Source organism: Tachypleus tridentatus, chromosome 4 (genome assembly GCF_004210375.1).
Source record: "Tachypleus tridentatus isolate NWPU-2018 chromosome 4, ASM421037v1, whole genome shotgun sequence".
In the NCBI taxonomy this organism is placed as follows: domain Eukaryota; kingdom Metazoa; phylum Arthropoda; class Merostomata; order Xiphosura; family Limulidae; genus Tachypleus; species Tachypleus tridentatus.
In genome coordinates, this window is record NC_134828.1 from 24,842,160 (window position 1) to 24,868,667 (window position 26,508).

The window sequence follows — 26,508 nt, forward strand, 5'->3', positions numbered from 1 at the left end:
CCTTACCACTAACAACAGCACAATGGTTGGATGGTTTACGAAAACAAACTACAACATAATACTCTTTAGGTCTTGACAGTTCTAGAAGTTTCAGCCTTACAGTAAGTGTTTTGGTTAAAGTAGTATAAGTTATTTTCAATGAAATGTTTATACGTAAAAAATAAATTAGTGGTTCCAAAGTAAAAACTCGGAGTACATGTATTATAAATAAATTTAATAGATGAAAAATTATTCCAACGATTAATATAAATACATACAGGGTGAGGCCAAAGTTGGTATGAAAGAATACACTGTGAATATAGATGAAACCAACTTAAATTAAGGTTTCCTTCAAAATAAGCTGTTACAAATTAAAAAGTTCAAAATGACACGATTTTAATCACTTTTACCCCATAAACATGGCTGTCATGGTACGTGGTTTACTTTTAATCAACATTGTTTTTTGGAAATTTTCTAGAAACTAATTGATCCAGTTGACCCTAATTTTTTAGTAACAGACTACTGTCAACTCTACCCACAGACAAACTCTTGCGTTATGGTTTAACAATGAATAATGGAATTGATTGTCACATTATAATGCTCCTGCAGCTTAAAGGATGAGAATTTTCAATGAGGTTCTGAGTCGAGCATCCTAATTGCCATTTAAACAGAAATTATTTCACAAGGCCTTTAATTTTTTTCTAATCATAAAACAAAAACTGTCACAATAAGGTTGCTACAAGTTTTTATTCACAATGATTTCTGGTTATGTATACACAAGGCAACAAAGAACACATCACATAGTTCCAAATTTGTTGTGTATTTCATATTTTACAAAACTTCCACATTTGGACAGATATTAAAATTATCGAACAAAGCAGGAAAATATTCACCGACTTGCAGTCTACTTAAAAAATACAATTAACTGTCAGAATAACCTGATAAAAGCCTATTTAAATGATATATTCTTTCAGGCTTATAATGAGGGAAAGCAAATAGGAAGGAAAAAAACCCTTTTCTGATAATACGTATTGTTGTTTTTTACATTTGTATTCAACCACTTGGTTCAGGCCTATTATTCTGCATTATTTTTACTTTTTACATAACTTATTAGATTGTTCTTTATTAAGTTTCCTCTTATGATTCTTTCCGTCAGAAAAAAACAACAAAAAACCTACACATATTGGCCAAGAACTCAAACATAAAGTCAACTTATCAGACGTCAGTAGTAAAACCATGACAAGCCAAGTGAAGTACAGTTAAGACTGAATGTTAGATTTTGTACATAAATTTATAAGGGATAGTCCTTTACTGGCTTGCATTGCTGCTAGAGTCAATGCCAGTTTCTGGCGGAGGTGTGTGCTGTAGGCGTAGCTGTGGAGTCACTCCCGTAGTGCTGTCGGCTTCTCCTGATTGAACATCTTCCATACGACGAGGCCTCTTAACTTCTGATTCACAGTCTGATGTGGTGGTATCATCATCGTCAAAAGACCCAACTGATGCTTGAGTTGCTAGGTTACTATCGCTCCAGTTATCATCAAGTGATTTTAGATTAGCCACTCGACACTCCAGAGCACTGAACAGTTGTTCTGAATCTTTAGGGTTTGCCTAAAGTTAGTAATAAAACGTAGTGTTATTTTCTACTCTCCACACACAGTATTAAACTACTTGCACTATGTGCAAATCTGATACACTGCAACATACAGTTTCCCAAACTTAACCTTAACAATGTTACAAAATATGATTGAAGCTTTAAAAAAAATATTTTTTTTTAATTTACAGTTTACTGTCATAATTTTCAATAACAAAAAAATCACCAAGTTGAATTTAGGATATTTGCTGCACACAAACATTTTGCACTGTAGAAATAATTTAACTTTCCATTTAAGATGAAACCCTCTAGGCAAGGAATAAAATTATAAACAGACATGTTTTATTACTACTGTAAGCTGTTTGTGTCAAAGATAATAAAATTAAACAAGTTTCACTCATTCTGTCTAAAGTAGTAAAATTAAAGAAATTTCATTGACTCTTTTAGTGACAGAAAGGCCTTTAAGCCTAAGGAATTAACAGGATAATCACCCAAAGCTAAAAATGCAAGCTTTCTAAGAATCACGAGGTCACTGACACAAAGTTACTCAAAAATAGTTATAATTCCATCACAGCAGTTGTTTCAATGTCTGAATTTTGGTGCACTTTTGTAGTTTTCATTTCGTAATATGCTCGCTTCCACGCACAAATGTCACAGCAATTATTATAACATTAAAACTTATTTTGTGAAGAAATACAATAATGTTAAGCTGTCATTACAGCAAGATGCTAATTTATAGAGTACAAAAGTATACTGACATTTAGCTAGCATTCTTTTGTCAGAAACATTAATGTTGAGGTAACCATTATGGGATGAGCCTTACACATGAACATGTGTATGTTTACAGACAAAATAATAATACAGAATTATTCATTCATAACTTTTTTTATTAATTAAAAAATAATTTCACTATTACTTTTATCCCTCTCCAAAAATTGATTTAAAAATCAGCTACTGATCTGCCAACAACACCAAGACAATAGAATTCAGCAATGAGATTTCTGTGAGATCATAAAATGGAATGGATATGGTCAAATTTTGGAATGCAAGTTTTCATGTTACCATTCTTAATTTTGTGAAGTCCGTAAGAACATGTTTAAACAGAACATGAGGACTGATAGAGCTACTATTCACTTACTCCTAATGCAGTCTTATATCGCAGAACTAATGAATTAGGGGTACAGGGGGAGCAATGCCACTTTTGGTTTTCTTCTCTAAACAAGGTTTACTCTGCTGAATAATAGTTAATATTCATAAAAACAAAAACCTTTATACTTCATAATGTTTCATGTATGTATTTTTATAAATACGTAAATATGAGAAAATGTAAGACATCAAATGACACACTATAAATTATTGGTCAAAATTTTACTGCCAAAAGGGATTCAAAAAAGTAATAAATACACACACATATTTGAAATAGATATCAACACCAAACCAAAATGTAGCACTTTAGACAACACTTTATTATAACACACAATCAATATTCAGTGCACAAACTAAAGAAACCAAGTTTTAGTTACAGGAATATTAAAACTGATGAAGGAATTTGTTAATACTTTATCCTTGTACAATTTGTTTCTATGAAAACTTAGATTACATTAACTAAAACACTTGATCATTCAGCAATAATTTGGATTATGTCCCCACAATTTACCAACTTTTTACTTGTAAAGGTGACTTTGAAACTTTTGCTACCAAATCTAAAAACTAGTAAAAACCTTCCTGCTTTTCACGTATAAGCTCATGTGAATCAGTATCTGTCATATGTATCTTAGTGACATTTTCTCTTGCAGCTCTCCCTTCTACTGTCATTAGTTTGGATTTAAATCTGTTAACAGATATAAACTATGAGCTGTTCCATCACATTTATAAAGTGAGAAATATTTCAATAAATATTGATGTGATTTAAGCCAAAACCAAATTTAAGATAATGACAAGTCCATTTTATTACCATTATCAGGTAAACCTTCACTCCATCCGTGTCAATTGCACTGATACGTACAGTTTTATGGCTAGCTTGTTCCAGGGACATACCTGCCCACACCTTGGTGTTGAGAACTAGTCGTAAACTACCCTGAGTTCTCATGACTAGAAAATAATGTCAGAGGGTTACAAAGACAAAAATTCACACAATAACAGATGGACTGCACAAAGTAACATGGTATAAAAATTAATCAGCTAATGTTTGTGTTTCAAAGGAAAACAAAACATTTGAGGCAAGTGCATAGTGCGAATTTTCCTTAATCACATGAACAATAGTGGAAATTCTAACTTAAATCCTTTATCAGATTAAATAAAAATAATACACCAACCTCAGTTATATTTTTATTTTACATATAAAATATTAGAACATATTACACTTATTTTATTATCATCACACACATATATCCATGGAAATCAGGTAACTTTTTGTTTAAAGTGTAATATTACAATACATCTTTAGCTTCATTTCTTTTACCTAGCATTGATAAATACACCTGACATATCATAAAGCAAAATGTACTACAGATTTCTTTCTTTCTCTTTAAGACTATGAGTGGCAGTACTGGACACACGAAGGCTTCTAAAATATTCTTCACCCCATGAACACCAATAACAATATTAATTAATGGAACAATGGGTGTATACGACTCCAATCACTAAACTTATCCTCTGTTGTCTCTTTATATATCAATGTATAACATTCATAGAAACTGTTCAGTATGTATACATGCACAAATATATTTTCAACTGAGTTTTCTCTAATCCAGTGAAACATCGTTCAGTACATTTCCAAATCAGAATTTATCTTGTTACCAACCAATATTACCAGGTACAAACATGGACTACTGTTTCAGTAGAACTTTTGACAGGTTAGAGAGAGTAGGCTTCACTTGAAAACTTTAACAGACTTCAACTTCTTGTTAAAAGAAAACGGGATGTTTCAAATTATACACTGAGGTTCAAAGAAATGTTTCAGTGTCGAAGTCAAAACTCTGGTTACTTTTCATTCAACCAGTAGCTGAAGTTCATTTAAGTTCTTGGGCCTACACTGAAGATGAGACAGCATAACCTCAGACACAATAGTTTAGTTCAATAGTGTGATTTTTATACTAGAAACAGGTTTGTTTTCTTACTACACATCTAAACTGTTTAATTCCTTTACAAAAACACTTTAAACTTTCAATCACAACATGTACTCAACGGACCTGAAGAGATATCTTCTGGTATCAAGAGGGATTCTTTTTGTGGCTGATGAGGCCACAGGGCATTCAAGTGACAATGGTACAGAATATTACATTACAATTTAGAGTTTTTATAGTAAGTAAGATTAGTTTTCAAAACAGATACAATGTTTGTATCACTGGTGCACACGTACACAAGTTTTTATAGTAAATTGTAATAAAATTACTTTCTCAGTAAATACATTCAGAATGAAACTAAAGGTATAGAATATTTATAAAGTTAGAAAATTACTGGATATATCTCACAATATTCTTCTTTAACATGCTTCTATAAAATAGTAAAGTTCTAAAGGCATACCTAACATTTTCACACCCACAGTCACACTAGTTGTTTCCTATCTAATAATCTCATATCACAACAGATGTAACAGAAACAATTCAATTCTTGGGGATAGAAAGATGAAAAATACAGGAAATATATAATGATATAAAATCACTGTTTGATTAAAAGAAAACAAAATCAGTGTCTTAAATCTATGAAACTCATATACAAACCATTTATATGTAGCCAGCAACACTATTTAATGGAATACTATTAAACATTCAGGCTAGAATTTACCTATGATTAGTTACATTCACTATTTATTTTTATCTTTTTCAAACTCAGCTAAGAGAGACAGAATCTTAAACAACATACTACTTAGACAGTAAAACATGGAAACTGTTACAATAAATAGTGACATTTTATGTTTACTAAAAAATGTAGGCCTTTAAACTGTGTGCATTAGAAACTGACGATCATCTTACCCAGTCGTGACTGCAGCACACCGTCAACCTCTCGATCATTCAACCTCAGTATTCCACGGCCTTTTTCCACCCAAGTCCCATTGTTTTTTTCAAACGCAAAAAGTTTACAGTTGATCTGAAACAAAAATTTGTAAACCAATGAGCATCTTTCAAGCTGCTCTTAGAGTATTTGAACTGGGTGAGGTATTTGTTAACCCTAACTCAATGGCTGTATTGCTACTTTCAAGCTGAATGGCACCTAATCCACACGAGCTAAAGTGGCCAGGTCAGAGACCTTTAAATCTGAAATATAGCCACAGTTTTAGGCACTAATGAACAGAAAGAAGGCAAACATCCACTATGAAGAGGGCTTTCTTTGGTTTCTTGAATTAAAAAAAAAGGACTGATTGTAACATATAAAGTACTCACTAATGAATGTGATATCTTGAACTTTGTAATCTGCAGTACAACACCTAAAGTAGGGAAATTTTAAATAATGTTATTTATTCCTGGCTAACAAAATTCTCTTTGAGATAAACATATATAAAACTACTTTTTTTTCCTCATAAAACCTACTTGTTATTCGCTATAATTTCTCAGTTCCAAAAAGAGGAAAACACTTAATAAGAAAAATTATTTTGGCTAACAGAATAAATAGCATAGAACACAAACAAAATCCCCAAATTTTAGCTATATAGTATAGGTGTTTGAGGACCTATTACAACTTACTAGGTGTCAGCACAATTAACAAATGGCAGACCAAATACTATCTGCAGTAACTAAAACAATCAAATTCAATAACTGAGAACTCCTTAAAAGTGAGCTGTCTAAACATCTATAATATCCACTCATGTATAAATTTGTAATGGTAAAAAAATCACTGCAAGCTACTTCCCAGGAAAGAACAAGAAACCAGGGACTTGAATATATTAAGTGGTAAGAGTAAAGTGGATTAGATAATAACAATTTTAACACAGTTAATAAACATTTTCAACTATAACAGTACTTTAAGTTTCTCCATATTTTTTTCCTTTTAGTATCTTAAGTTTAAACTATTATGATTTTTACTTCTATGCCTTATGAAGATATCTAGAAATGTTAAATGTTTATGCTACTACAACATGTTAACTTTAATGTAGAAACTAAAAATAATGTTAATGTTAACATGCTTTGTAGTCACTATAAGAAAAGCGTATATGCCAGATAGGTAAAGTGTTTAAAAATGTCATTAGGCCACTCTTCAGTTCTTCACGTTGTATAGCCCCGAACTTAGACTTTGAAATATTAAGTTTATTTATTGATTAATGTAGAAATATAACTTTCAAGGAGATACAAATACCAGACACATGGAAGACTTTGTGAAAGTGATGTAAGGATGCCAAGTTCATCCTTTTCATAAATTCTTCGAGTAGGTACTTTTTTATTAATAAAATCTTTTTAACTAATTAGCTTACAACAGCAACATTCCAAGCACATGTACTTCTTCACAATTACTTTCAAAAGATATATAAAAGAAAGTTTCAGTTCCTGTTTTAACTATTGTATATTTATTTCGAGTTTTTTCCAACCATTGTACGTATACTTCCAGTTTATGAAGCTATGAATCAATAGGTACACAGTATGGCTAATTTTTAAAAATGTGAAGTTTTATGAGTCACCACTTAGCAATATTGCATAAAAATATTTTAATTTGGATGAAGAATATTTAGTATGTCTGTACATGTAGGTTTGTATGAAGATCAGTGATAAAAATGGATATGGTTTAAAAAGTGTATTACTTACAAGATGGATAACTAAATCAGCACTATTTTAACTCCGAAATACATTTAAGTACGTGAAAGGTAATTTCTCCGTTTTGCTCGAAAACTGCATGTGGAAACAGTGAAAAGTTATTAATGGAATGAGTTCCTCTATCCACCTTTGTGTCTATACTGGTTAGTCTCACATGTGAATAACAAAACCTTTATCTCACCTGTAAAACATTAGACTCCTCTTCTTCTCCCGTTACCACAGTAACCTCTTCATATTTCCTTTTAATTTGTTTAGCTTGATACTCCTTCGCCGATTCTGTCAGACTCTTGACCAATTTCCCTACCACCACATATTGTCTTACTGATTTATTTACAAAACAAATAATTAATTAATCACATAAGACATAACAAAACAAGTCCAACGGGTTGATGCACACGATGGAGGTGACTACCAATCACAGACACTTTAAGTAACGCTGAACATCTTTCAGATAATAATTAGTAATGACATGATCTTTCTTTGTATGTGCCATATGGTATTATACACAAACATGAGAAACAAAGTTTAACTCCGTCAGTCAGAAATAGCAGCCATTGTATTTATTAACTAATATCAGAAAATGTCTGATAAATAATAAAAAACAAAGAAAATTTAAACCTTAGCACATTAATACAGAACTAATAGAAAATTACATAGTGACATAAAAGGGACTCTGCCCAGCAGGACAGTTTGGTAAAGTAGACAAAAGATGTTAATATACATAAAGTAGCTAAACTTAAAATATATTTAACACTGCTACATGTTAAAATTGTTTTCTGTATTTTTCTTTCTATTATAGGAATCTACCTGATCAAAATAAGATATATCATTCTAGTAATCAACAAGGTTGGTCTTGCATGTGTGGTTTCACTGCAAACAGTAACACAACAGACCACAGAGAAAATATACAGAAGTGTACACGAACATTGTGCTCAATCTTATAACTATGAGTATGGTAAAACATTATAAATGTTACAGAGAAAACTAGGAATTCCTACATACATACCCTAATTATAGTGAAGTCGAAAGTTTTAATGCTACAAAAAGTATCGAAACAATAAAGTCAAAACTACAAAAACTAAGCTACTTTGAGTTTTAAAAAATATTAACTTCCTCTGGCTTATACTAACATAGCTACAGTGATTTACCAAATTAGGGATAAAATTTTTCAACTTATGCAACTAAAGTTTTGTAGTTTCAACTTTCTTATTTCAATACTATTTTGTACCATTAAAGCATTCTATACTATTATAGCCAGCTAAGTTACATTTATATCAATCATTGGTTGTCTTTATAAAATTTCAAAATGTTTGTATTATACTTGTTTTTTTCTTTTTTTTATTAGCTATCTTACTGTGCAGCAACAATACATGTACCAAGTTTGATTTAATACTCAGAATTTTGACCAACCTACCCTTAAATCTAATTTAATAAACTTGCACACACACTACAATCCTTTTTGGTACGTGAAAGAAATAACTTGGATCCCAAACAGCATTTCTGTGAAAGTAAGCAATAAAGTCCATCATTTTTTCTGTATGCTTGTCTGGAAAAGTCACTTACCTACTTACTGAGATAAAAATAGTGTTTACTCCATAAACACACATATAATGATGCAGGCAGCAAATACTCTGAAGTATCCATGATTAGTATTAAAAGTGGTTTTGGATGGGAGGTTTCTTATGGCCATCATTGTGTTTCATAATGATCCCTTATCATTGTAGTTGGTTCAACCATTTTTTATTAAAAGCTTTTTTTAAAATAATAGATATTCATTCCTCAAGAGACAGCCATAGAGAAATTCAGAGAATTTTAATATGCCTAAGTGAAACTCAAACATTAAAAATTTTTGGTGTTTATCAACCCTCAAGAAAACCTGACCAAACCTTGATAATATAACCAATATCATTGACAACTAATAAGAAGCAAACCAAAGATAAAGTTTATAACAGGTAAAGCGAAGAGTCAAGTACAAGCAAATTTGAGTAACAAACTCAAGACTTGTGACAAATAGCTACAGCTGAAAGTAGCATTTAAAATCTGAGAGTTTATACAGTACATTTCTTTCAAAATCAGCCAAGATTACTCATAACTCATACATCAAATTAAAATTATATTGAAAATTAAAGAATACACCAAGACCAAACTATACTTTTGTTTGGTTTCTACTCTGAACACTATTCCAATTTAAATCTGTTAACTAATATATCATATCAAATGGCAATCAAAAAACCTGGTTATGATGCTTTTTAACAAGCAGGTCATAACAAGAAATGATGATCAAGTTATGGTGTGTACATGATGGTAAAATAATGGTATGACTTACAGACAAGTTATGGTGTGAATGCAATAATCAAGTTATGAGACACTTGCTGGTTAAGTAACTAAATGGATGAAATAATATTTAAATAAATGTACTTTAATTGTATAAACAATTACATGAATTAAAATTACAATTAATAAATAAACTAAATATTTTACAACAACCTTAACACTAATAATTTCAATGAATGAGCTTACAGATAAATATCTGTTTAGACTAATGAACATAATTATAAGCATTTAACTGAATTATCGAGCCATCAGGATGTACAGTGATTACAAAATTAGCCACATCTAAACAAGAAAAGAAAACAGTAGATGAGTGGTTGGGAGATCCAGGAACTGCCTCCTGGATGTTAAATGGCTTTAAAATACTATAGGATAAATAAGGTCCAACTCTCTCTTTGTCTTAAAACATATTCAAATGAAACTGATAATTCTATCTCAATCAGATTCTACATGTTTGAATTAAATAATAAAGATCAAAAAGAAACTATACTAAACAGTAAAAAATGGATATAACTTTTATTTCAGTTCAACACCTCAGTTACTCTGTAATTCTAGCAAATAAAACAGCAATGTCCAAAACAGCAGAAGTTCAAAGTTTTATGTACAAATTGTATGAAAGTCTTGTAATGTTTACTGAAATCTGCAAAGCACGAGTACATTACATGACGAAACAGGTTTTTAATTAAGTGTTAAGATTTGCTCAGGAATATTTCTTTTTTCTATCCAACATGCAAAGTACTTTTGATTTTAAGATTAAAAATACCTCAATATTATTATATATTTTATTTGTTATTTTCCCCATATTGACTCTATATGGGGTTGGTCGATTTGAGCGACCTTGTAACCACAGTAAAAAATTATGATATAAATATAAATTACCCCTTCTTTTGTTGTACAGTGATTGTAAATTGTAACAAGAAACCACAAATGTTTATTCTAAACAATTTAAAGCTTGGAACAGTGTGCATCTGTCCTCTGGTGGAATAGTAGTGAGTCTTCAGATTTACCACAGAAATTTGATTCCCCTTGGTAGACACAGCAGATATCTCAAGTTGGTTTTGTTATGAGAAAACATAAACACGGTATACATCTATTTATATTTATTAACATTCGTGTTTTCTTGACTTTTGAATCATGTCTAACTAATAATCCCACCACACATGTAAGTTGCATGGCACACACGTTCAGCTCATGTTGCCATATTGAATGTCATAAAACCAGACCTTCTCAAAGTACAAATATCTAACTCTCTTTAGTCTTAGTATTAACATACCAGTATGTTGTAAAACACAAATTTATGTTACCATACATTATGAATGTTTACATTATTACTATTTACAAAATAATTATCAAATTTCTCAATTTTTCTTAAAACATAGTACAGTAAATAAAAAATGTATTGAAAACGATTTCTACTACTTATGATGTTACAGCTACACAAGGGCTATCCGTGCTGACCATCCCTAATTTAGCAGTGTAAGACTAGAGGGGAGGCAGCTAGTCATCACCACCAACTGCCAACTACTCTTTTACCAACAAACAGTGGGATTGATGGAAACATTATAACACCCCCCACAGGTGAAAGGGCGAGCATGTTTAATGTGATGGGGATTGGAACCCACGACCCTCAGATTACGAGTCAAACGCCTTAACCCACCTGGCCATTTCGGGCATTTAAATGAATTATAGAAAGTAAATTTCTCTGTATTTTATAGCTTTTCTATTATAATGAGTAGCAAGCCAGAGAAACCACAAGTATGGCCATATTTTGATTGTGAGGTAACACTAAGGAAACACAATACTTCCAAATCACATGCAAAATTATGTATTATTCATAGATACACAATGTGTATGATGTTATGATATTTCTTGAAATAATTTTTTCTGATATGGTTCAAAATTAACACAGTTAACATTATTTCTTATGTTAATTTATGAAAGAAATTTCTTTGATTCAAATGAAAATGGTAATTTGCTTAACACACTATTTGTCTCACAATAACTCCTTAGTGCTGAAAACATCTGCTATGGATGATGTGCTTGAAGTCCAAAAAATAGTAGTACATATTTGTTGCATTCTGTAGAGTTAAAAAATCAACAGTGGACTAAACCATACAAGTTACTGCCTTAAGAAGAAAAAAAAAAAGTTTAAAGGTGAAAATATGCTTCCCCTTTGACCTGTAAAAAGGCTACTACTTGCCAATAATGATTTTGAGGGAGAAACACGTGACTAGCAGTAGCATAAAGAAAGCTTTTATAATAGTAATAAGTGGGCTGGGAATGAAGTATATTAACCGAATATAAAGAATCAAAGAGGTTTAATAACATAAGTCAACTGTTATCCAAGATTTAAGTGTGAGGCAGCATACATTTATATCACACTACACTTAGTTTTATAACCAGATAACCAAAATACCATTTTGAGACATTACACAATAAAGATAACGTTCAGTTCAGTGAAAACAGGTCATAATTTGATTATAAAACCAATACAATTTTTATGTACATCCCTACCTGAACACTCATCTTTACTTTCATCTTCCGAGGAGCTCTTCTGAAAAGCCTGAAATGTTAGTTGATTGGAAATACTTGATGAGGAATCACTTCCTGGATCTTCATAAGTCTGAATAATTTAGTTTCAAACAGAAATGTTATCAGTAAAGAGAGTTGTCTTGTGGTGAATTTAAATATTATGATGATGTACTTGAAATTTCAGAAAAAACAACATTTGAATAATTATCAAATTGAAATAGTTTCTTTGAATGCAGAAAGACTGTGTATAAGTTTCAGTGTATTAATAAAAATCTCCATTTCAACCAAAATTTCTGGAAAACTACATATCTTACTTACAGCATCAAAACTGTGTTCCAACTTTCTCTTGCTATGTGTTGTGCAGTAAATGATTAATTTATTATATTTGTAGGCCTTTCAGATAAGAAGAAAAAAAACAGGAAAATTCTACTTTCAAGTTACTCAACCAACTCTGATTTGAAAAAAATTATAATATTTATACATTCTTTTCAGCTTTTCTATGATATTAAAAAAACAAAAACTTTACCCTCAATATTATTATTATTTTTATCAACCAAATAAGTCAAAAAAATGTCTAAAAAACAATTTCTGAGGGTTGACTGTGGCAGAGACAGGTAATCAAAACACTGAACAAACCATTGATGGTTAAACTGTATCCATCATTTCATCATCATTTTTCTTACAGATGTAAAGAAGAGGATTGCCTTTTACCTCTCTTTAATTTCTTCTAAGCTCTCTTCCTACAAATACAGTTTTGAAAAAGAGTGTGGTACATACTCTTACATTATTGTACTAAAATAAAAAGACTGAACCAGTTCTACTAGGGTATAGCCTTTTCCTGTAGGTTGAATTTTAACCAACAATGCTATCCAATGTTTGGAAGTTTTCTTTCTGCAGCATGAGCCACTTTCTACATAAATATTAGTAAAAATAATTTTATTAAAAAATATACTGACCACCACTCGTTCATGGAGGTTTTGTCCAAACACAAAGTTCGTAGGTGCTGCAGTAGCTCTGAAAAAAAAACAAGAAGCAAAATTGTATACAAAAAATATTTAAAGTATAAGAAATTCTATATAAAAATACCTATACTTTATTAATAAGAAAACCACAAACTTTGCAACACATTTCTACAGCAAACGTTTATAAGGTTCTCAGCTTCTTTACCAACTTTATCTTTCAAAACCATTCACTGTCATTTCCTTTCGATAAAAACATGCTTGTAACTTTAAGTTAAATCCTAAGATCCATTCAGCATCATCTTTCATAAAGTCTGTGGTTTTGATGCACTTCTCTGATTCACTAATGTGCTCACTACAGGGATCAAACCCTAAATATTAGTCTTATGAAAACTCAAGCTTAATATTCAACCATCGAGAGACCTCTCATTTTGAAATAAAAAGATATGAGAAATCATTACCACAAGGTGATTATGTAAGTACAAAAACATACCAAAAGCTCAAGCAATTTCCGAGATTGGGTCCCTGATGAAGAAAATATTATTCCAAAATAACCAAGTTTTTGGGTCATTCTTTCCATTGTTAGTATTCTCTGCAATTCTTAAGTATAATTGGTTCTTTCCATATAAATTCAATTCTTTGTAACAATGAAAACAAACTGCACTTAGCCTGTGACATGAAATAATCCAAATAACATAAAAGAATTTAAACTCTGATGATTAAACAAATGTGTCCACACAATGTCAGTAAAATTGCTAACTTAGATAATCTAGATGCACAACTATATTTATGTAACTTTGTCAACTCAAACCTTTAACCTACAACTGAATAATCAATCATATAAATGTTTGTTACATTGTTAAATGTAAAAATTCTGCTGTACCTGTAGGATTTTATTTCTTAGTAAAGGCACATTGCGATCTGATAATGCTGTTTCAAAGGTAAGTAAAAAACATCAAAGCTTTCTAATTGTTGTTTTATTTCTAATTAATTTTAATAACACACATTTAAGAAGAAATAATAGTCACAGTGATTTATCTTAGTTTTAAGCCTATTAAATGCAAACTGAGACAACTAAAATAGTTCAGGCAATACTGTCAAGTACTTTTGATTTCATGTGATTGTTAGCATGCATTTGTTGCTATGGGAGTAAATAAATATACACCAATTTCCCAGTACAAACAGTAATGATGTTATCAAAAGGTCTTTGTTTATCATTGTATAGTGTTGTAGTGAGGAGTAGTTTAGAGCTATTCACAGTTTCATATATAATAGCTTAAAGTTTAGACCTGTAATCACAAGTGGATCATGTGGCAACAAAACCTACAGTTTCAATTGCTGTTTTAAATCTTTCCTATTAAAATAAATGAATAAAATTTAAATAATATAAAAATTTAAGTTACACTTGATAATAGTAATTTCATTAAAATACATTACTATTAAAGTGGTTTTAATTAAATTCAGAATGTAACTCAATCACAGAAGGGGTTTAAAAATGGCTGCTGTGACCAAGAGATTAAGTAAAAACATAGCCATTGTTTATGTAATATATAAATAATGCCTTCATACTCCATGACACTTACTGATAGACAAAATGGCCTGATATAGAAAAACTATTTATGTACGTGTCACAATTAACTTGTATGCGAATTTTTGGTTTCAACTTTACCACTACAAGGTCGGTCAATTCAACCAACCTTGTAACCATTTTGTTCACATCATAGTCCTAATACTATAACTTTTAATCTACTTTGTGTATCCTTACAAACATTGGTACACTAAAAATTCAAACTTTCTAATGAGATATTTTTACTGTAGAATTGGCTGTGAATATACAGAGTAATTCTATATACTAGTCAAGGTGCTAAGTAATTTCTACATTAAAACTAAAAATACTTTTCTTCATCTCAAATTCTACATGAAACTAAACTTGTTTAACACTCATAATATCTACCAATACTTAAGTCTTATTGTTTTACTCCCCTTTAAACCTTGATCAGTTACTAATTGTGACATTATAAGTTGTAAATGACTTAGTGAATGTGCAGATCCCATCATGCTATCACATTATATTATGTATGAGCTACTTGAAAGTTGATCTCATGAAAACGTTTATTATTTTATTATTTATTTCACCTAATCTAACCTTAACATGAAAAGTTCCTTCTTTTATATTTGAGTTACTATAACAATAAAAGAACACACATGAAAATTGTGATGAAAAGTTCTTACCTGGATCCTCTTTTTTATCTTCCTTTTTTGCTGTCGACTTGTTAATGAAACTTAACCTTACTTTTTATACTAATGATAGAACCACATTAAATATTTTTTATTTAATTAAATAATGTACCACAAAACACAGATTAATAACATGTAAATATTCTGTAACTATAACAATATATCAGGCTTTCAAACTATGAAGCAAGGGCCATTAAAACCTTATCTAAGCTCATCAATGTGTTTCCTGTGAGAACCAAGCTTGAACTGAAAGAGAGATTGGCAAATCACTTTACATATAACATAACACACAGCTTATACTGGTTACAAATAATACAGTCTTAAATTTTGGAGAAAACCACTAGCAATTTATAAAAGAGAGAATGTGACATGCGGGTGTGGCAAGAGGGGTCTGATTGTTTATTTCATAGCTATATAATCAAATTAGATTGAAGGCTATGAAAATTATGCTTTACCGAATGATGATGATATTATAATAAGTAATTTACATTAAATTTTCTACTTCTTGGAGGAGAGAAGAAAGGATGTCTGAAGAACAAATATCACAATTTCTAAACTAAGGGAATTTTAGATTATATCTAAACACTGCCTTACAAAAGTAAAGCTTAAACTTAGATACCAGTGAAATATGGATCATCAGCTACATTTTTATGCTATATTTATTGGTATACCATGAAAAAAAGTAGTTGAATTACATTTTGAATGTAATTCACTAAAACTTTGTGATATGTGCAAAAAAAAGATATCTGTAAAAAGAGGGTTAATGAAAATTTACTTTTTTTTGGTCACTTCAGCAATATTGCTGAATCACATGAAATTCATTAATGTTTTCTAGACCAAGAACACAAAATACAAAATTCACTGAATTTCCTGGTTACCAAGACCCATGGGAGCCCCATCAAAAGATTTAACTGAGTTACAAAAAAAAAAAAAAAAAAGAGAGAGAGAATGTCCTATCTGATTTATAAACATGCTTACAATATGAATATCTAAGAACAGTTTATGAAAACTTAAAAAAAAAAGATTTAAACATGCAACAGTTCTCTTACAGAAAAATTTAATGAGAAAAATTATGAGGTCATCCCAACTACTCTGTGTAACAGCTTAAGGAAAGAAACTTTAAAGAAAAGCCTTCTTACATTTCTGTTTAGTTATGAATAAAAATAGTTTTATATCATAATAAAATCACAAACAATTATTCAAGAATTGTACTTCTAGAACGTGTTTGTAATTGCTAATGAATAAAACCACCAAAAGATAAACTAATCTCTGTAGTGAAATCAAAATGTTCAAGTCTAAATTTTTTTTTTTTTATACAGGGTGGCCCATAAGTCTCTCCCCATCAATATGTTGTGTCTAAACATTACAATACTAATGATGAGTTGAAGGCAGCTGTTACTGCAGCATTTGAAACAACAACCCCTGCCATGTTGAGGAAAATGTCTCACAGAACATAGTGTCGCATAATATTATACAGCGAGAATGAGGGACAGCACACAGATACACTGGATACATAAGATATATGGATGAGTAGGGACTTGCTAGCCACCCTGTATATTTATTACACTTTTTACTAAAACACCTGGGTCATTTTACGGTCAAGATTAATGAACAAGACAAACTTGGTAATCCAAGCAATATCAACTTTAATGCACATTCTACCAGTAAGCACTTAAGACAATATTCTAAGGTGCCTGTGTAAAGTTTTCTACCTTTCCTTAATAACAGGGTAGGTATAAAACATGTATATACAGATACAGTAGATGGTGGATTTATTACATAATACACTTTCCTCTATTAACATAAAACCTGAAGTGATCTAAAACTTACTTTGATTCTGAAGACACTGGTGATTTATTACAATCTGATTTAAACAAGGATTTAAAGGGAGAGTCCTCACTTGACCTCAAAGTCTCAGGAGACCTGGAAATGGAAGATGTCACTTGTTTCTTTGTCCCATTGCTACTGTTACTACTTAAGTGTGCCGAGTCACTGTCTCCAAACTGTTCCAAGTTGTCCGAAACACTTTTGTTTTCTTTATCTTCTTGTTTATGGCTTGCAAATGTCAAACTTGGGGAATCTAAAAACAATAATGATGTAACTGATTTGTTAAATGCTGAAATTAGAATATTCTTTTACAATTTAACACTATATAAATGTAAAATACCTGTAAATACATTTACGATGAAAAAGACAAGTTTCAACAAACAAAATGACAAATCTTGAGAATTCAAAAAATATAAGGTTAAGAAATTTCCTGTAATTGAAACAATAATCAAATTAAGTGGACTCCCAGTTTGTCCCTGAAGAAGAAAGGTCCACCTTTCGAAATTACTCAGGATATAGGGTTTTATTTCATTTACACCAAAATTTCTAGCATCATAAATTAAGGTCAATATTTTGGTTATGTGATTTTTACCAGGACTTCGCTTGTTACAGGAGTTATTTAATCATTTCTTTGAATGTTCAGGTTTCATCAGACAGTTGATGTATTTGTTTATTTATGACAAACTTGATCATAATCTACATATATAGCGAAGGTAAAAATTAATTTATATTACTAACAAATTAAACCTTTGTATTGCATTACATTAAACAAACTTTGTTTGTTGAGGAGGCATTGAGATTTCACATTGCAATACTACTAGAATTAAATGCAACTTTTTCAGCTGTGGGGGTGTTATAATGTGTCAGTCAATCCCACTATTCATTGGTAAAAAAGTTAGCACGTTTAGAGCAATGGGGATTCGAACCCACAACCCTCAGATTACGAGCGAGCACCTTAACCACTTGGTCATGCTGGGTCCAAAATAAAATTTTCTTTCAATAATATCCATTTTACTGACAGTAGTAACACTGTGCAATATCAGCCCACTAAAGTGATATCTGGTGAAGTGTATTCAAATCACATTCATCAACAGATGAGTTTGTTCTGAAACTATTAATTAGTTACATTGTACAGTGTTGTAAATGTGCTACAAAAGTAATCAAGATTAGAAAATTATCACAAATTAACACCAAAAAAAAAAGTGAAATAGATTACAAAAGACCCATGAAACTTGAGTACTTTTAAATAGTTGTCTTTCTTATTTAGGTCTGAAATGGTTAAAGAGTGTGGGACTATAAAATATGAAAGAAGTATATGTAATGTGACCAGGAAGATTGGAAAAATGGCATCAACATTTCTGTTGCTTAACATCCACTCTTTTAAACAGACATTGTTCTGCTTTCACAATGACTCACTGCACAAGCAAGATTGAAGACATGGATGAATTACCTTAAAGTTTCCAGGAAGGCCCATCAATCCAGACCACCAGGTATCAGACAGATGGTGCATGCTACTTCCCACCAGCACCATCCCCATTTAAACAAGAGTCAGCTGAACCTATGAGAACTCTGTTCATGATCCTGAGGTGTTCCATCAATGCGTTTCAGGCAGAGAGACGGAATCATTACCAAATGCATTTCTTCCTTTGGTAGACATGCTTCATAACCAAACTCCACAACCAGAAAAATTAGTTGCCCATTAAACACTCAATAGAAATGGGGGAAAAAAAACAAAAAACACAGAAACCTTCACTTCAGCAAGTACTGGCCTAAAATTTCCAAAGCCAAGAGCAAGCATCCAGATGGACAGAGGCCTGGGCACTTTATGTACAAGAGGATTATGTCACAAATCATTGGGATCCTCTTCACACTTGGACAAAGAGGTGCACTATTTTTGGTATCATAAAATCTAAAAAAAAAAAACCATGTGCAACATGACAATGGCTATCCCTAAATCAACAATTGCATTGGATGACATGCTGTCAGGGCTCTACTAAAGGGCTCTGGTTTCTAACAATAGTGACTACACTTTTATTATTTTACCTTTTGTGAGTTTAATGAATAATGTAGTTTGTTTCATTCTTTTCTTTGTCAATTGTGTTGCACATACGTTGCATATAGTAACAACTTATTTTCATTTTTGAAGCATTATCATCATATTTATAATTCACTGTAAATTGTCATTGTTAAAGATTTTATTAGTGTTAACACTATTTTCTGTTCATGCTTAAAATATAAAGATTTTTTTATATTGTCATGTTCTATTTAGCATTAATTATTGATTGTTTTTTCTTGTGTTTTGCATAATGTTTATTTGATTTCTGTTAAAAAATTTCTTACCTCATTTTTTATAATTCTGATAGGCTTACCTATATTTGTCAATGAATTATTTCCACATCTTTAATTTTGTTACTTCACAGATTTACGTAAAGGGTTGATTTTTTGTTTGTTTGTTCTTTTTTGGGTAAAGAACTTTGAGAGTTAATTTTCTGTTTACAAAAACTTGCAAATTTTAAAAGTTGAGGCCATTCTGAATGCAAGTTTTGTACTTCTTCCTTCAGATGAAAGAACTGCCAGAACGTCAGTTTTTTAACAGGTATATAAATTAGTACAAGACAAAGTGTGATGAATAAAATAAGGTAAACATTATTTCTTCTTTATGCTATACTTAATAACTGAGATGATTTTTGATTGCACCATTTCTTTCAATGAACTGGCCTAGCTCATGACAAAAGTAAACCTTCTGGAGTATGGATGTGAAAACTACATTTTAGGGTAAGGATAGCGTGGATCGGATATAATGACATAGCAAGTAACTTGGTTATGTAGTAACTTTTATTTCACTATAAATCATAAATTAAATATTACATTCATATTTTAAAAGGTGTGTTTGAAGCATTTTATATTAATCTTTATTAACATATTAACCCTCTCCACACAGGTCATGGGTCAAAGACCATGTCATTGCATTTATTAACTTGCATTTAAAATTTTATTGAACTATTATTTTAGGAATTTGTCAAGTTTAATATCAAACTGTGTATTATATTTCAAATTTTAGTATCATACGTTATCTTAATTAAAAAGTAAATATTAAGAAATGTTACGTTATAATTTATCCCAGACGAATTTCCAACTTATTATTAGGTACACTGTATGTTAAGATTTCAAATAGTTTAAAAGTTAATTAAATATTTATGTATCAAATTTATGATACTTGTCAACAATAAACATACACACATTTTTCTTTTTTTAACACAAATATAATTTAATATACAAACAATACAATTTATAAGAACTGTTATTACAAATAATTATTTATATACAAAAAATTGTACAAATTCACAAACAATATTCAGTCTTCTATCAGGTCTGGAACTAAATATTTATTCAATGGTCGAGGTACATGAGGTACAAATTACTTGTGTTGATACACAGGTACACCTCATTTGACAAGAATGTTAATTAGCTCTATTCACCACATGCAAGTTCTTTTTAAATAAAATTATGTGATGGCTTCAAAGAAAAACTAATGTCTGAAGTTGGTTCCCTGAAGTTCCAGAGTTTGTAATGTTCTAAATCTATAAATGTTCCTGGTAAAATTCTGTAGTTTTCTGAAGAATTATTAAGTGTTAATCATAATTATTACTTCCAAGGCTTATAAATACACTGACTGCAGTGACCGAACAATATTCTATTACTGTCTCTTGGTGCACTGATTTATACACTTTTAGATGAATTTTATAGAACTTCATCTAAGTGTACATTGTTGATTATTACACTCCTGAGGAGCCCTAATACTTTACATACATTGTACATTGTTGATTATTACACTCAGTAATCTTCTACAAACTTAGAGTATAGACAGGACTTGAACAATATACCGTATTTTCTGCCTAATAAGCCGAATTTCTGGCCCTAAATTTTGGACCTGATTTTTGGGGGGTCGGCTCATTGGCCGATTACTCCTTTCGGAAATTTTTTCTTCTTTTGAAAATTACCATAGGCGGTAATTTTGTCCCATCAGCAAAGCACGTTAAGACTACAGTGAAACGTTGTTTCTGGAATTTCATTGGTTACCTAATTACAGTAAGTGGAGCCAATAACGAATGATATATTGATTCCATCTCTGTCTCAATACGACACGTTCTGCTTTACTACAGAACGCCAATGATCATACACAACATGCATGCTGATGCTGAAACGAGACTAAGAAATCATTTTGAAGAAACTTGTCACTTCTTAAAAATGGCTTCGGCTTATTGGGCGGTAATAAGCAAAAACCCTCATTTTCAGAGCTGAAAATTGGCCTCGGCTTATTCAGCAATTCGGCTTATTAACCGGAAAATACGGTATATGTTACATGGATTAAACTGAAACACACACAGATATTAAAAAATACATACTAGTAGATCTGTTACAAAACATACCTAAACATCAATTTTTGTGTCATATGGTATGTTGTATGGAGCACTGATTCATATAAGATGATTGTAATGACCAAATACAAAGTATGTAGTTTTGTACAAATTAGGAACTCAAATGACAGATGGTGACAAACTAGAATATCAAATATGAACCATCAAAATTTTCTATTTGCCGAGATATCACTCATGTACTGAATCAAACACAGTAGCCCCGCCCACCTCTTTCTATTTTTGGAAACACTTCTTCATATACAATTACTTCTGTTTATGACATGCAAATAACTAATCAAGAGCTCAAAATGTCTCCCTAATGGCTTTCTCAGCCATTTTCAAGTATTATGATGTCAACTCGATTTTTCAATACGATTCTTCAAGTCGAGTCTTTAGTCTGCTCGAAATTACACTTTTTTAAACCAAAACACAGCTTAGTTACTAAGTTTAATAAATTATTGTGAAATTCTATGGTACTGATATTGTAATTTATGTTTTTGTGTGGTTATCTCAAATATATATATTTACACAAAATTAAAAAAACAAAACATTTCACATGCTCTATGTGTGAAATATTAGCAACCAAAAGCAAACAGAAAACAAGTTCCAGAGTTATAACTAAAGATAATTGTTTGCTATATGTTTTAAGAAAAATAATTTTAAGAACTTATTTGTAAATAGTAATAATGTATATTCATATGTAATGTATGGTAACTGAAATGTGACTGTTTTATAAAATACTAGTCACTAAAACAAAGCTAAGACAGGTCAGTTTCATAACATAAGTGCACATGCACCATGTCATTGCAACTTCTTTAATACTAGCCAGGCATGACTGGAAAGTCAATATAATAAAAGTAATGAATTTTACGAGGTTTAATTTATTTAAACTAAACACTTTTGTGTTACAATTTGCTGTCATTCCATTACACACAAAAGCACAATTTATGTTCCCTAATTTTTATACGATGGTAACAAGATCAGTCAAATCGACCAAACCCACACAGTGATTCGTTAGTGAAAAGTAACAGATAAAATGTTTTATTGAGAAATATTCAATAAATGTTTAGATGTTAAAGATTTTGTATGTGAAATTTCAAAGTTTTCTGATATATAAAAATCATTTTCATTTATAAAATCAAAGTTACTTTGCATGCTGGGTAAACAATGTGCAAAAATAACTAAAGCACGAGAAAAACATTACTTGAAACATTTTAAAAATTCAAAAAATACATTTTGTGCATGAAAGTCTTCTGACTTTTACTGATAATCTATAAACTTTTAAGAAGGTAGGTTTATTAATTTAAATGATAGAGCTTGAAAACTATATAAAGAATGAAATAGTTATAAGGTCAGTATCAGGAACTGAGCCCATGCTGAAAGAGAGTTAAATCAAAGATGGCAGTATACCTGCAACAATATTTTGAAGGGTTAATACGTAACATCAGCCAAGAAAGTCAGTCTTTTTCCCTAGCTTACACTGAACTGAGTCACAGACATGTTTTCGTAGAAAAGTTTCCTGTAAAATGGAACATGCTATGTAAAAAAATGATATTTTCTACTGGCGGGTTAAATAACACCTTGTGAATAAAACTTCCATCACAATGCGATAGGAATGACCAATAGTCATGTGGATAGTGCTTGCATGCTTTAGACAGATGACATTAAAGCAAGCACCTTCAATAACAGCCCAGCAAACTGATACTTGATGTTAACCTCTGATTAAAGTAAACTATTTAATACAGATCAGAAAGAAAAATGTATATACAAAAGATGAATATATTTAATTAATGTTCAAACATTATTACTTATAATAATCAGAAGTTAACATCCTCTGCCACTGAAAATATATTTTCCTCTTACCCATAGCTATCTTAACTTTCATTTGCCCTCTAAGTCCTGGTAATTATTTTAAAAGTGCACCAGTCTTTTATAGCCCTATATGTTATGCATCATTGCAGTAAGAAGTGCTGATCATGTGACCAACATCCACCACTCACATTGCATCCTCCGTTCCAGCACATTTAGCTCCCTCTACCCTTGGCAGCACAATCCTCACTTTAGAGAATCAGCATAATGTGACCCAAAAACACAAGTAAATCAATGGGACGTGGGTGATAAGAGATTAGTACCTATCAGAAATACATTTTCAGTATCAGAATATGTTAACTTCTGAACCTGTATTCCTTTCCTCCCCCATAGCTAGAACCCCACTCTGAAGGGCTGGTGAAGGTGCAAGAGCAAATAATCAAGTGAAGGGTGACCACTATAAAAAAAAAAAACAACAACAGATGTGCAACAGTTAAAACATAAGGCATATCTATTTTGTATACCACTACTTCTGGAACAGTAATGAAGATAACACACAGTGAGGAAATGAATAGAATACATGGCTAGTGCTGGAGGACCATACACGAATAGGCTAAGTACAGTCCACCCAGAAAAAAAATACCCATGAGAAGTGTCTTGCAATATGACATATGCCAAATGAGAAAGTGGTGCAAGAGTGGATGAAGCTACCTGTGATGGTATAGAGGGCACAATTAGACTGGTGGAGGATGATCAGCACTTACTGCTGTAATGACACAACATATAAGGTTTCAACACGGGCTTGGTCACTATGACCATCTACATGACCTCTCTATACTCATTTATAGTCTTTATATATTTAATACTTCTAACTTTCGACATAGTGTATATATCTTCACAAAACCGGGAGTCTTCAAGTTAACATTATACGTCTTTCACATACAAAAAAACCATATGTTTAGTGAAGTATTTTCAATAAACTAAAATAAAAATTTGTCTATTAATATATCGAGTATTTGCTTTAAATAGTACATGTGCAAAGTTATCTTCATGTCAAGATTAAAAATACTTTCTTATCTCAAGAATCTCAAATTCCTATTATGTAACCTGTAAAACCTCTTACACACATTTCAAACTTTGTGTCAGTAAAAGTTCCACTTTTTATGTAATTTCCTCTACCCTAACTCAAAATGGGACTGACCTTGTAACCACCAAAACAACACCAACAAATCTAAATTACCTTTTTTTAACTTTCTAGAATGACTTCAAACTGTAACAAGTAACTAAATTAATCATAGGTAGCTTTGAGCGTGTAACAATATACATCTATTTATAATTAAAGTTTACTGTTTTTATTTCCCTTTTGACGACCCTTTAAACCTGTCTAATTACCATGCCGTTCAAGTTGTAAATCACTCAGAGCACTATCAAATTACATTATCCAAGTGCTGCTCTAGAGCTTGCTTTGTGAAACACTTTTATTGTATTATTATTCATTTTACTTACTCCAACTTTAACTAACCTAAAAATATTCTTATTTTTACATTTTAGTTACTTTTATAATAATGAGTAAAATAAAGATTTGTTTGTTATTAAGCACAATGCTACATAATGGACTATCTGTGCTCTGCCCACCATGGGTATCAAAACCCAATTTCTAGACATTGTCATGCCTATGGAAGGGAGGGGGAATAAAGAATAAATATGAAAAACAAGAAATAAAATATTTACCCATTCTTCCTGTTTCTTGTCACTAATTTTTGAGGATACTTAAGCCTACTTGTGTTATACTAATGATAGTAATGTACTATATATTTTGTATTTAATTAAATAATGCACCAAAGAATATAGAGTAATAACCTGCAAAAAAAGTAGACAATTTCTTCTACCTCTCACAGTTATTCTGGATTCGTATCTATGCAACAAAAGCTGTTACAAATTCACCCAAGCTATCATTAAGTTTCACACTGGAATGTTGCTTGTACTCTAAGTGAAACTGATTGTCATCTGTCATGCAATATGTTAAGTGATAGACAAAAACCTTGACTTTCTATTGGTTATACGTAACATACAATTAAATGTAAGAAATAAGTACGAATATATCATGGAAAAGAGGACACGACAGGTGGGTGTGGCAGGAAGGATTTGATTTTCTGTTTAATAGCTCTGTAACCAAATAAACTGAAGGCTATAAAGATTATGGTTTGTCTGAGCAATGAAAATTTTATAGCAAGTCATTTATATTTAATTTTTTACTCTTGCAAGGGGTGGTAAAAAAAATAAAGGAGGTAAGATGCTCAGGGAAATTTAGGATATCTTAAAAAATATTTCCTTATAGAATTAGGAAGTTAAACTTGTATACTATTAAAATATGGATTGTTAGATAAGATTTTACGCTGTACTAATTGGTATAACATAAAACAAAGTTTTAAAAGCACACTAGTCTTTTACCTCTTTCAACCCGAGTATCTTTTAATATGTTTAACAATGCCTAGAGGGCAACTGAAGGTTGAGATAGATACGTGAGAATAGGGAAGTATTGTTTCAGAATACATCTTTTTATTAATTTTAGTACTCTTGCTGTAAATGCTATGCTATACAGTCTCTGACATCTTTTCTCTATGTATTATTCAGGGAATAGAAAAAAAGACACAGAGATGCTAATAAGAAATGGTCAAAAACAAAACGGCAACTTCCACGCATTTACAGCTTTTGTCTTTTAGAGAAAATACAACAAATATGAAAATTGTGTTTGTATTGTATTTTTTATACTATGGCTTCAATTACACATTATCTTAACACTTTAAACACTACAGGCTGAAAAATTAGCCACTATAATGGAGAGGCATATATATCCAAAAGACCAGTTTTCTGGCCTGACCATCTACCAGTATTACTCAGCAGGTCAGTAAAATGGCCACTGCTAAATTATTGCCTACTCAGCACACACCTCTAAGCCTGGTGGATTTTCTGTTCCAAAAATAGACCAACTCTTAGTTGTTGGTGCATTTACTGTGTGAAGGTGAAAATAATTCACAGGATATTTTAGCATCATTTTAATAGCATTGTCATGCCAAAAC

At 31.1% G+C, this 26,508-nt stretch overlaps 1 protein-coding gene across 8 annotated transcripts in view; it reads right to left on the reverse strand.

Moving 5' to 3' along the window:
• Nucleotides 1-707: 707 nt before the first annotated feature.
• Nucleotides 708-26,508, reverse strand: part of LOC143248696 (uncharacterized) — a 37,084-nt gene continuing 11,283 nt past the window's right edge. For 4 of the 8 annotated variants that reach the window (XM_076497327.1, XM_076497331.1, XM_076497332.1 and 1 more), the window contains 7 exons: nt 17,205-17,454; nt 13,134-13,191; nt 12,160-12,268; nt 7,496-7,635; nt 5,545-5,659; nt 3,525-3,661; nt 708-1,587 (listed from right to left, as the gene is read on the reverse strand). In XM_076497327.1, the coding sequence (XP_076353442.1) occupies nt 1,288-1,587; nt 3,525-3,661; nt 5,545-5,659; nt 7,496-7,635; nt 12,160-12,268; nt 13,134-13,191; nt 17,205-17,454 (1,109 nt within the window). In that variant the 3' untranslated portion in view covers nt 708-1,287. The remainder of the gene's footprint in view (nt 1,588-3,524; nt 3,662-5,544; nt 5,660-7,495; nt 7,636-12,159; nt 12,269-13,133; nt 13,192-17,204; nt 17,455-26,508) is intronic. The other 4 variants (XM_076497328.1, XM_076497334.1, XM_076497335.1 and 1 more) reach the window with 1 other exon arrangement.